The sequence below is a fragment of the Falco biarmicus genome, chromosome 2, assembly GCF_023638135.1.
Source record: "Falco biarmicus isolate bFalBia1 chromosome 2, bFalBia1.pri, whole genome shotgun sequence".
NCBI classification, from domain to species: domain Eukaryota; kingdom Metazoa; phylum Chordata; class Aves; order Falconiformes; family Falconidae; genus Falco; species Falco biarmicus.
This window is the reverse complement of record NC_079289.1, coordinates 20,484,069-20,495,000: the sequence shown is the minus strand read 5'-3', so window position 1 is coordinate 20,495,000 and position 10,932 is coordinate 20,484,069. Positions and strand designations below refer to the sequence as shown.

The following is a 10,932-nucleotide window of genomic DNA, read 5'->3' as shown; positions in this document are numbered from 1 at the left end:
CTTCAAACAGTGGGTTTTCTCCTGCTCACTGCTTACAAGCCCGTATTGCTTTTCTGAACAACATAAAAAAAAAGGGAAAAATAATAAAGCCCTAAGAAGAGATTTGAGAACCACATAAAATAATGGCTATGCAAATTTAGTCATGCGGTTTTTTCCCCAGTTTTAATGGACAGGGTGAGGAATCACTCAGAAACGTTTGAGAAGCAAACCAGCAGCTTCAAAAACCCTGAGCTTTAAAAACATCTTTCCTAACATCTCCAAATCCAGAGTGATGGGTGTTAAGTCTGTATCTATACCTGAAATGTAATAAGTCCCTTCTCCTTTCATTTTTGCTGTCATTTTGAGGATTCATGCAAATGTCTGTGAAAGGTAGGTATACCCCGTGCTATGTTAAATCACTCATTCTTGTAGCCGTGTTGACCTCCCAAGCTAAAACAAAGTCAAAGAAACCTTGCAGCTGAGGTATACTTAAGGTGCTGCAAATGAGTACACTTTCTATATTACCTTAAAGCCTTACTTGGGGCAGTGGAAGTTATGTTTTAAAATGTGACTCAGTTCAGTACTTCTAAAAATCTTAGCTAACACGTTCAAGATTCATTTATTTGTGGGGTGGAGGGGAACCTCAAACCACATTCTGTTTAATGCCAGCTATGAAAATGCACTTGCTTATTTAATTAAATTATTATTGTTACTTGTATAGTACTTCATGTGAACAGGTATGTTTTTCATGTCTAAAAGATTATGTCTGTAGCAAACCTGTGTAAAGCTATCAGGAGGACTGTATGAAGATCACACAATTGTTTTTATTTCCCGATTGACCCTTGATGATATACCCCTGAGTTTCGTGAATGCTAAGATTCTAGCACATGAACATCTCCTCTACAAATAGAGTAAATGCTGGGTTGCAAGAGATAGATTCATATGCTCTGCTTGGCTGTATTAACCACAGTAGATAAGATGTTCCTGGGCGAAAGTGTGTCTGAATAACAAAATATCTTTCAATATGCAAATACTTTGTCATCACTAGAGAACCTGGCAGAAACATAATACTTACTTTATAGTTAAGACTTATATAAGTTAAGTTTAATAATATTAAGACTAATATAAGTTAAGACTTACATAAGACTTTATAGTTAAGAAAAGGTGAAATTAATGCAAGTTTCTGAAAAAGGAGACTCTTGCAAGACCCAATTTGTAATTTTCCTCTGTGTTTTTTCCTGTTTTAACAAATACAGCTACAGAGAATCATTGGGAAGGAAGATGATTTGAAAACAGCTGGAGATGAAACAGTATTTCGGGTATGAAATAGAGATACATTTTTCTTTGCAAACACATCGTTGCATTTCCCATGAACTTTGTTAATTTCTCAGAAGTTTTAGATACATATATAAGCATCAGTATTAGTGCTTTAATTAAAGTGCATGATTTGTAAATTGCGTTCTAACTGGGGAAGAAAAATGTTTTGTCACTTCTGAATCTATCAATGAAATCCATACAATTAATGTATTTCATTACTGTGTAGTGACTCTGTTATGTAGTTTCTGTAAGCCTTTGTTTCAAAGTAACTGTCTTCAATTTATGAAAAACTCAGAAAAGAGTTTTGTATTGGCTGTATTGACATATGAGAAAAGATGGCTTTCCAAACAGAAATTGGTACCTTAAACTTACCTAAGTGCTGCTGTTCCAGTAATAACAGCTTACTCTGAGTTGGTTTGAAATGTTATTGCTGTCATTGAGGTGACAAATGCAAGGATTACTTTAGTTAGGTCCATTTCCAGAAAGAATGGTGTAGATGCAAAGCAGAAGAAATGTTCTTAGAGTGTGATCTTCCAATGGGGTTAGACGTTTCACTGGATTGCAGACCATTAGCAAATGTCAAATACATCTCATCAATGAAAGGAGCAAGCAAATTCTTGCTCTCTTCTGGCTGTTTTCCCCTGAATCCTGTCACTGCAACCTACCTTCTTCCCGCCTAGAGTCTTTGTCAGCCGCCATCTCTTCTTCACTCTGTAGTCAGCACAGAGACAAGATATTCTGTAGCCTGGATGAGATTGAAGGAGACTGAAGACAAAGAAGTGTGAAGGTCCTGAGCATACTGCAAACACCTCAGAAGCAACTGATGAACCAGGGCAAAGGAGGTGGAGACTACAGATCTATTATCTCCGTCTATTACTATAAGGTGCTGCTTACATCAGCAGCACTACTTTTGCTGTAATGCTTAAATGGGATGGTGTGGCTGAAGGATATTTTTCTTACTGGAAACTTGCTTTCAGTTGTAAGCTGAAACAGTCATGAGGCAAGGACTGCTTATGTTGGAAGCATTCAATAAGAAATTTATATGGGGCTTTGCTTTATAAATCTTTCATGCATCAGCAGTTTCTGTGAAGAGTTGGTCCGGATTGTGTTCTTTACTTTTGCACCTGCCTGGAAAAAAAATGGAAGTGGTGGTGTTGCTAACACCTTTAATATTTACTAGGCATGAACAAAAACTGTCTTCTGCTGCATAAAAGTCTTGCTCCCTCAGTATGCATCCGGAGTTCAGATAAAAATTGTTTGACTGACTAATAACCATCTCCTTTCTTGAATCTTTTCATCAGTCACCACATTAAAATACCTAGGATTAATAGGTTTGCCTGCTCCTCAAAACCTGTTTTAGTTTGCCTGCTCCTCAAAACCTAAGTATTAGACTTAGCTGCTATGACAGTGAAAGAGAAAGGATTCTGCATGAATGCACAGCTATAGTATAAGATTTCCAGAGAAACTTTGATACAGTTGGACAGATTTAGTTGTAAACACTTACTGGGAGCTAATAAAATACCTGAGCCTGGATGTCTCTTAACTTGGTTTTTGTCTTTCTTGAAATTTGTCTTCAGAATTCTCCACTGAGAAAAATCTGAAGTTACTGTAATCAGAAAATATTATTTAATACAGTTCCTTAGCAGATTATAAATGGAATTACAATATGTTCAAAAGAAGAATTAAATAGTTTTGGGGCATACAGCCATCTTGAAATTCTTCTGGTCTCTATATTTCTACTTGGCAAAATCCAAATTTTCTTCTAATTTTTATTTTCTTTCTTGTCTCCATCTCTCACAAAAGGGGTTTATTGTTTTTATAAGCAGTGAATCTGACTATACAGTGTAGCCAGTGCATATGTTTTTACCCCTTTTTTTAATAATTTTTGCAGTCATAGTATTACTTTCAAGCAAAGTAGATAAAGCATAGAAATATGGTTTTTAAATTGACTAGGTTCTTTGAAAGCTGAGACACTGCAGCAGTTTAGTGTTTGGGATAGTTCTTTATTTCCACAGCACTTTCACAATTCGGCTATGAGTTTGTTAGTTTTTCAAAGTAATCCCAGTCTCTGATATCAGATGGAAAATGTCACTGACTTACAAAAATAAGGTTTAAATGGTAGTGTGCAACTTTATTTAACCAGCAGGTATATCCAGGTATGTTTCCTGTACAGTGTGTAGACAAAGGTCCCAGTCATTTACTGTATGGAGATACCACTTAATATACTCATTGAGATACTGTATTAGGAAAAGAAAAAGCAGTTCATTTGCTGTGCTCCCAGGGTGCTTGTATCTCTGCCTGTTTTATTGAGACTTTGACGTACACATCTAAAATTCAAAATTTCACCACTTAGTAATAGCCCTTGAATGAGAATCAGTGGACTTGGTTATCCAGACAAATATATTTAAACTGAGGGATTTTTTTCCCCCCAGTATTGTAACTGATGCCAGAAGAAAAGCCAAAAAATCTGCCCAGCCTTAACCAGCCCAGTCTTTTGGGAAGTACCTTGCTGACTTTTGCAGAGCAGGCAATCTGATTTACTCATAGCACAGGTGCACACTCAGTAAAGGAGAGGTGGAGGCAGACTTGCAAGACTGGCAACCTGGTTCTTTCTAACTCGACTCGAGAAAATGATGTAGAAGTTTCCTAGCAGAACTGTTCAGGCTGCTCTGATAGTGTTCTAGCACACCAGCATTCTGGTAGAGTGAAAACAATGCCAATGGTTGCAGATACCTATTGTACAGCCCAGTTGTCTGGATCAGGGACTCTGCTCTTGGCCCTTCAACTTAGATTAATGAGTTACTGAGTAGTTTCAATACCTCTAATTTGATATGCTTTGTGTAATGGCTAATCTTAGAAATTAATTTTAGCTGTTGTTAGGAAAGGAATGATAATATAGAATGTTCTATATTTGTTCTTGAAATGGAGTTCATGCTGGGAAATAATATGTGTGTTGTCTCATTTCCAAATGATTAAACATATGCTTCTGGATTCCATTAATTAACACATTTTCATACAAAATCCCTCATTTACATGCTTTTTTAAAAATGTTTAACCAGTACTTGGGGACACAGCTATTAATCTCTTTTAAACAGAAAACTTTTGAACTGAAATGCAGTCTGACTGAAGTATACTTTTAGACCCACACATGGATATCTTCCAATTGTATGTCAGTTGTTCTAACCTGTCTACTCCTCCTTCTTTTTGTTTTCCTTTTTTTTTTTTTTTTTTTGTTGTCATTGGTCCTAAGAGAGGTAAATGACATGAGTCATTCACACATTTATCACAACTTAGCTGGTCAGCACAAGGTTTTACACTTCAACCTTCAGATATTGCAGCATTGCGATGCATCTCCTCAACCACAGAGGCCGTGCAGGCCCTCATAGCCATCTGCTCCCTAGAAGTTCTAATTAGTTTAAAGTTTTGTAGCCATAGCTTCAAAGTCTGCAAAGCCCTGGGCCCAAAATAGCTAAAGACTGCCTAAACTGAAGGGAGGAAGGTAGGATGGTGGTTGAGAGCTATGCTCTTTTAGTGCAGTAATACTCTGTCAGGGGGGGTACAGCACATCAAATTTTGCAAAAATATGGTCCAAGGCTAAAATTAATATCCCTCCCGAAAAGACTGTGTCATTAATCTTGTCACCTCTCAGTTCAGATAGAGTGCACATTTTTTCTTGACCTATCTTCACCAACATAAATGTGTATGTTTCATATCAGCAGATTAACACTGAATTCTGCTGAAAAGCTTTTAGATGCTTTAAACCAAGGAGCAGTGCCATGTTCCTGTATGCTTTAAAGGAAGCCCTCCAGACAGGTAAATCCCATATGCTTTAAAGGAAGCTCTCCAGACAGGTAAATCCCACAAAGAACCAAGCCATGTGGCATCAAAATATTAGGCTATTAAAAAACCTGCTGAGTCATTGTTTACCTCACGAACAAATGAGGTAACAGAACAGAAAACTCTGAAAGCTGAGGATGTCCATGAGGTTACATTTTTGTCATTGCTGAAGGCACTGATGGTACACCATAGCAATTCCGTGACATTACTTGTCATTAAAAAACAACTAATCCCCCAGTAATGGGAATTATGGATGTTGTTGAATGCTGGGCATCAGCTGTTTGTTGTTCAGAAAAGGCTCCATCAGACCACTTCTCAGATATTGTCTGTTGTACCCTTTGGAGAAAACAATTGTGCACATTGTAGCCCATCTGTATCAGACCTGATGTATTCTTGAATCCTACCTAGTAAGAAAGTGCCTTGCAAAACATTGAAAACTTCAGTATGGATTTACATAATGATTAAAGCTGATTCATGGTAAGATGATGTCTAGCTTTGCCAAAAAAGATTGTCTTTGGAGATTTCGATCTCCTGGTCCTATTAGCTTGCCTGTTTACAGTTCTTTGGACTGGCTGTACCTGGTAGGATTAATTTCATAATGGATACATCTTTTAAACCTTCTCCCCAGAACTGAGTTGTAGGATATATCCCAACATCTTGGAGAATCTTCAAAAAGACAGAAAGCTTGATGCTCTTGAGCAGTGTTTGAGTCTAGGCTGCTTAGACTGAAGTCTGGATTGCCTTCAGGGATAGGAGCCTGGCATGATGAATTGACTGACCTAGCAGCTGAAAAATAAAAGCATTTCAGAGAAGTGGACTCAGAAAAATTTGCCAAGGTTTAGTCTCATCTTTGGAAAGCTTTGGGACATCATTAGCAGACAGGAACTAAGATACTGTTCTCCTTGACCCTCCTCTCTTTTCTGCCTCTGTTCTTCATCTATTCACTCTGCTTCTACCTTAATCCAAAAAAAAGTAAATCCGAAATATGTATTATTTCTGCAATTTCTGTTGAAACAAGACATTGCACAGCAAATACCATCTCCCAGGAGCCACATAAGAGAATAAGGAACATATTACAGATTTTAATTATGGTGAATGCTTTCCAGTCATGCCTCAGGCAAATTCTGCAAGGGAAGGTGGTAAGAATCTAGAGACAGTAAGTCTACTAACATTTCAGACAAGTTTTGAAAATCAGTTAGGTACATTATTCCAAAAAACCTGCCTCACAGTGTGTTGTTTCTTCTTAATGGCACTTGTTGCTACTTGCTGCAGTATTGGGTCCTAAATGTCAGCAGCTCACTGGCGAGCTGCAGCGTTGAGTAGGTCTGTGCCCATGTCTCAGTGTGTGCAGCATCAGGCTTCTACATTAACAGTAGTGTAATGGAATAAGGAAATAAATGTTTTGTTATCTGATCTTGCTTAAAAAGGAATAATTGCATATTCAGCAATTCATGGTGCTTTTGAAAAGTGTATGAGGTGTTAACGTTACTCTAGGAAAATAAGCCTATGTTTGTGATACGTGCACACGTGTTCATTAGTTTATACAGACTTGTGTGGCATCAGAGCTCGGTCTTTGGGATTCGTTGTCTGAATCAGTGGACCCTGGTCTGAGTTCCTTGCTTGAGATACATCTCCTTGCCCCATCCCATGCTTGTATCAAGGTGAGACTCAGAACATCACCATCCCTTCTCCACTCTGTGCCTCAGCTTTCAGTAAAGTGCACAGCCCAAAAGGGGGCTGTGGTGCACACTCCCGGGGCTGAAGGTACCAGATACACCAGACTACAAACTTTTACTCAGTTCAGATAGTAGCTCTGTTGACTCAAAGCTACCAGTCTGGTCCTTTTTACAGCTCCAGGATTAGGCTACCATTTCATTCTCGTTGCCAAGAACGACATTCCAAATGTAAGTTATTCTTTTACCTAAGCTCAGGAGGGTGAGGTGTTGGAAATATTAATAGAGCTCTCATTATCTTCTAACAAAGATTTGTCATGTTGGTACTAATTTATACAGTTCAGCAGCAAAAGCTCCTAATGATTCTGTGGACAAAAAGGAATTATGTACTAACATGTACTTTAATTTGATAGCATTAACTCTAGGAAAAGCAATTTTTTGAAATTTTACCCTTAAGCTGTAGTCTCTGTGGTCTCCTATTGCATATTCTGTTTTAAAGAAATGTACCGTTTTGTAGTTTTAAAATACATTTAACTCTCACCAACACAGTGTTTGGACGTCTGCCAATTCCACTTTGGAATTTCAACTGATAAAGAGGGTAGCCAACAAGTAGGTGCATATTTGTATAAATCCAGGGATAGGCTTTGTCATCTTAGATAAGATGAGATACGTATTGTTTGTATGTCTTCTTTTAGCTTATAGCTAGAGAAGAGTGAATAGAAGAAAAAGACTTTTTCTGTTGCAGACTTCATTTTTAAAAGATTATTTTAAACCTTATTTTTCAGTTTGTTTTCAATACAACACTGATGTTAATATGGAGTAATTAAAATTGGAGGCATTAAATTGCATAAATTTTAGTTTGGTTACTAAAATTACATCATCAAATTTATGTCTTGTATTTTTCAAGTCCCTTTTAAACATGTAAGCAAAAACCACAAAAAGCAGATTAGAATCTCACTGCAGTGAGAAGTATGTGAGTTGTTCTCTGTTTCTTAGAAAACTTTCCATTTTGACATAAATAGTTCGGGTTTGAATTTCAAGTAAGCATATATGAACATTTACCTTTTGACTTGCAAAAAAGCATATACCAATGTTTATGCATCAGTCTTCACAGTAATCTGAAGTGTTTAAACTTTAGAAGGATAGATCTTGTGGGTATTTAAATATTCTTTGCCTGCGGTTAAATGATAAAAGTTCAGTAAGTATGGTTTGCATATAGCTTGAAAACTTTTTTTCCTAGGTTCACTCATACGTAACTCCTATCGCTGGCATTTAGTGAATTGTAGCTTGCAGTAGAAATGAGGAATGTTACCTCTTTAACTATAAAATAATGTGTCACATATGCAGTAAGCATGAAACACACAGTGAACTAATGAGACTTATTATTGATGATGCTGAAAGCTAAATAACCATTAGCATTAAATCTTATGAATAGACTCTTGTCTTTCATCTTACCTCTTCAACCAGATAAAAGACACAGAGGCTATTTAGATGTCGTAAGAATAGTTTGTTGAAATCCCTCTGGACTTACAAAAAAAAAATATCTCTCTTCATGTTACCTAGTGTTTTGTTGCGTTCAAAGAAATGCCAGTATGCTAGTGCTGAAAGAAGAATAGAACATAAATCCAGTATTATGTGTGATTTTAGGCTTGTTAAAGATACTGTTGAATTGAAATAATGTGCATCCTTGTGCTGCAGAAACCTCTTCATCAGATTTAAAAAAATATATAGAAAAGTCACTAACATTGAAAATTTGCAAGAAGCCTTGTTAGACCATATTATAATTAAGCACTGTGAATGTTTTTGTTTTTCTAGTTTTGTTTCTTAGACTATCATGAATGTTTTTAAATGGCTGTAACATACTAGAAATATCTGACTGTAAACTTCTTAACAAAAATGTTAACTTTATTTAAAGCCTCTATTCACCTAAGCATAAAGTTCTTTAAAGATTTAACTAGCAACCTTCTCAGTTCTAATAGTGAAGTACACCAAAGGTGGTTATAAATTGTACCTATCTTTCATACAGAATATTTAGAAGCAGAACATGTAATACACTGTTACCATTTGATGTGGAAGAATTACTCAGCTCTGAGATCCTGTGTTGATAGCTTTGGGAACAGTAATTAAATTGCAAGTACCTCTTGTGAAATTCTCATTCAAATATGTATTTCTAGATTTTTAGTTGAGTTGGTATTAATAATCATACAATGTGTAATAATTAACCATACAGGTTTTTGTTTTATAGGGAGCAGAACTGGAAAGCTGTGGTGTCAATACCATGTTGCTGGTGCATTTCTTTGGAAAAGAAGGAAAGGAGAAACTTCGATATTCTGAGTTTTTCAGGTATTTTTTCAAGCTAGGCAAGCCTAACAGCAGCTAGTCCTGTTCCTACACCCTCTACTTTGCACTAACACTGGTATTAATCTGACCTCACACTGAGCTGATTCAGAAAGTTGAGCAGGTAATGAAGCAGGAGATTATTTGTGATTTTGCATGATTAAATTTCTGGTTTAGCTCCTGGAGTCTGCTGTCTGCTAGAGGAGTTGAGCACCATAATTCCAAAGCGGCAGTGGGCCTGGAGGCCGTGAGGGTTGAGCGTTCTTGGCAGCTGTGTGATGGCATACCTTAAGACAATATGATTCATGAGTATTTTTCTTGATCACATCACAAAAAAAGTGACTGCTAATCAATTACAAAAGGTTTTCAGAGCTGAGACACCCCCCTCTCTATTGTAACTGTCATGATGGGCTACAGACAACTTCTTTGCTTGCTTTGAATTCCATCTTCTGTTGAAACTTCACCTGTGCCTTTTCCTTTACCCTTTGAACTACTTTTGCCCTGGGACTGTGTAGATACTTTGTGGCACTTAACGTTGGAACTGAGAATTGAGCCAAATAGTGAACACCACATCAGACTGAAAGGGCAGTGGAATACCATGTAGCCATTACTCCTGGAAACATAGCACTGTATTACATGTCTATTTCACTGCTTTGTGAAAAATAGGAAGTTCTAAGACTGGTTCTGTTTACACATCATAGACATGTCAGAAAGATGGTGTGATCCTTGTCTACATCACAGTGTGAAGTTCTGCTGTGATTGCTTTTGACTTGAAGACCCAACTGGCTGTCACCTGTTAGCGTTTTAATTGGATCAGATTCTTTCTTCCAATGTTTGTGTCAACCAGTAACAATGACCACCACCTACACAGCATCACAATTTAACTGGTTAAGACTCTGTGTTACTTGGGAGATCAATTTCTCCTGTTAGTGTGAACTCCAGCACATCTTGGTATGTGAACTTGGGCCTAGAATCCAAATGCACAGGCTTTCTTTGAGGTAAACGGAAATTAAGTGCCTAAATACCTGTGTGAATCTTGACGCACGACCAGTAGCACAACATTAAGAGATTATCTACATCAGTATTACCTTTTCTACAAAAATAACCAGTCATTTACAGACTGCAAAAATAAATTAAGATAGTGTGGTTTTCTTCAGGTTATGTTCAGAAGCAGAGAATCTCTGTCAGCCCTCTTAAAAGTGAATATTGTTGCAATCAGTAGAGGTTTAGGGAAAGCCAGAGTAGAAGAGGAAGAGTGGCAATTTTTCTAACACTAAAAAGTGTTTGGCTCCCCTGGCTCTGGCACACACCAGTCTTCAAATAAATAACCTTTCTCTTTTGAAGACCTTGATTCAATCGGAATCTGAGTAAGTAAAATAAGTGTAAGATGCCTACAGCTCCCTTTTCTATAAATATCATAGATCCTTTCAATGAAACCAAAGGCAGAGAACACCACTAAAAGGTTGTGTTTGCATATACAGCGTAAACTGAAAAGCCTCGGGTTTTAGATAAAATCCTACATTGACCCAATGAGGCATGACATTGATGAAACTATGTACCTAGTACATTCAGAATGCGTAGGTTAAAGACCTTTGCCTGCCACACAGATAGAGGCCTATAATCAAAATCAAACTCCCACATCTTGCTCTTAAAATCTGTGGGATAAGTGTAAGGTTTAATGCAGGTAATTTTTCAACAGTGGCAGTTATGTTTTGTAGAGCTGGAATGTGCCTCTTTATCACTGCGTAGACACTCGATCTTGGTTGCAACATGACAGTGAAGTTTGTTT

The 10,932-nt window shown here is 37.2% G+C and overlaps 1 protein-coding gene across 1 annotated transcript in view; it reads left to right on the top strand.

Moving 5' to 3' along the window:
* Positions 1-10,932, top strand: part of MICU2 (mitochondrial calcium uptake 2) — a 151,480-nt gene that overhangs the window by 125,467 nt on the left and 15,081 nt on the right. The window contains exons 7-8 of the mRNA XM_056327504.1: positions 1,236-1,298; positions 9,052-9,149. Of these exons, the coding sequence (XP_056183479.1) occupies positions 1,236-1,298; positions 9,052-9,149 (161 nt within the window). The remainder of the gene's footprint in view (positions 1-1,235; positions 1,299-9,051; positions 9,150-10,932) is intronic.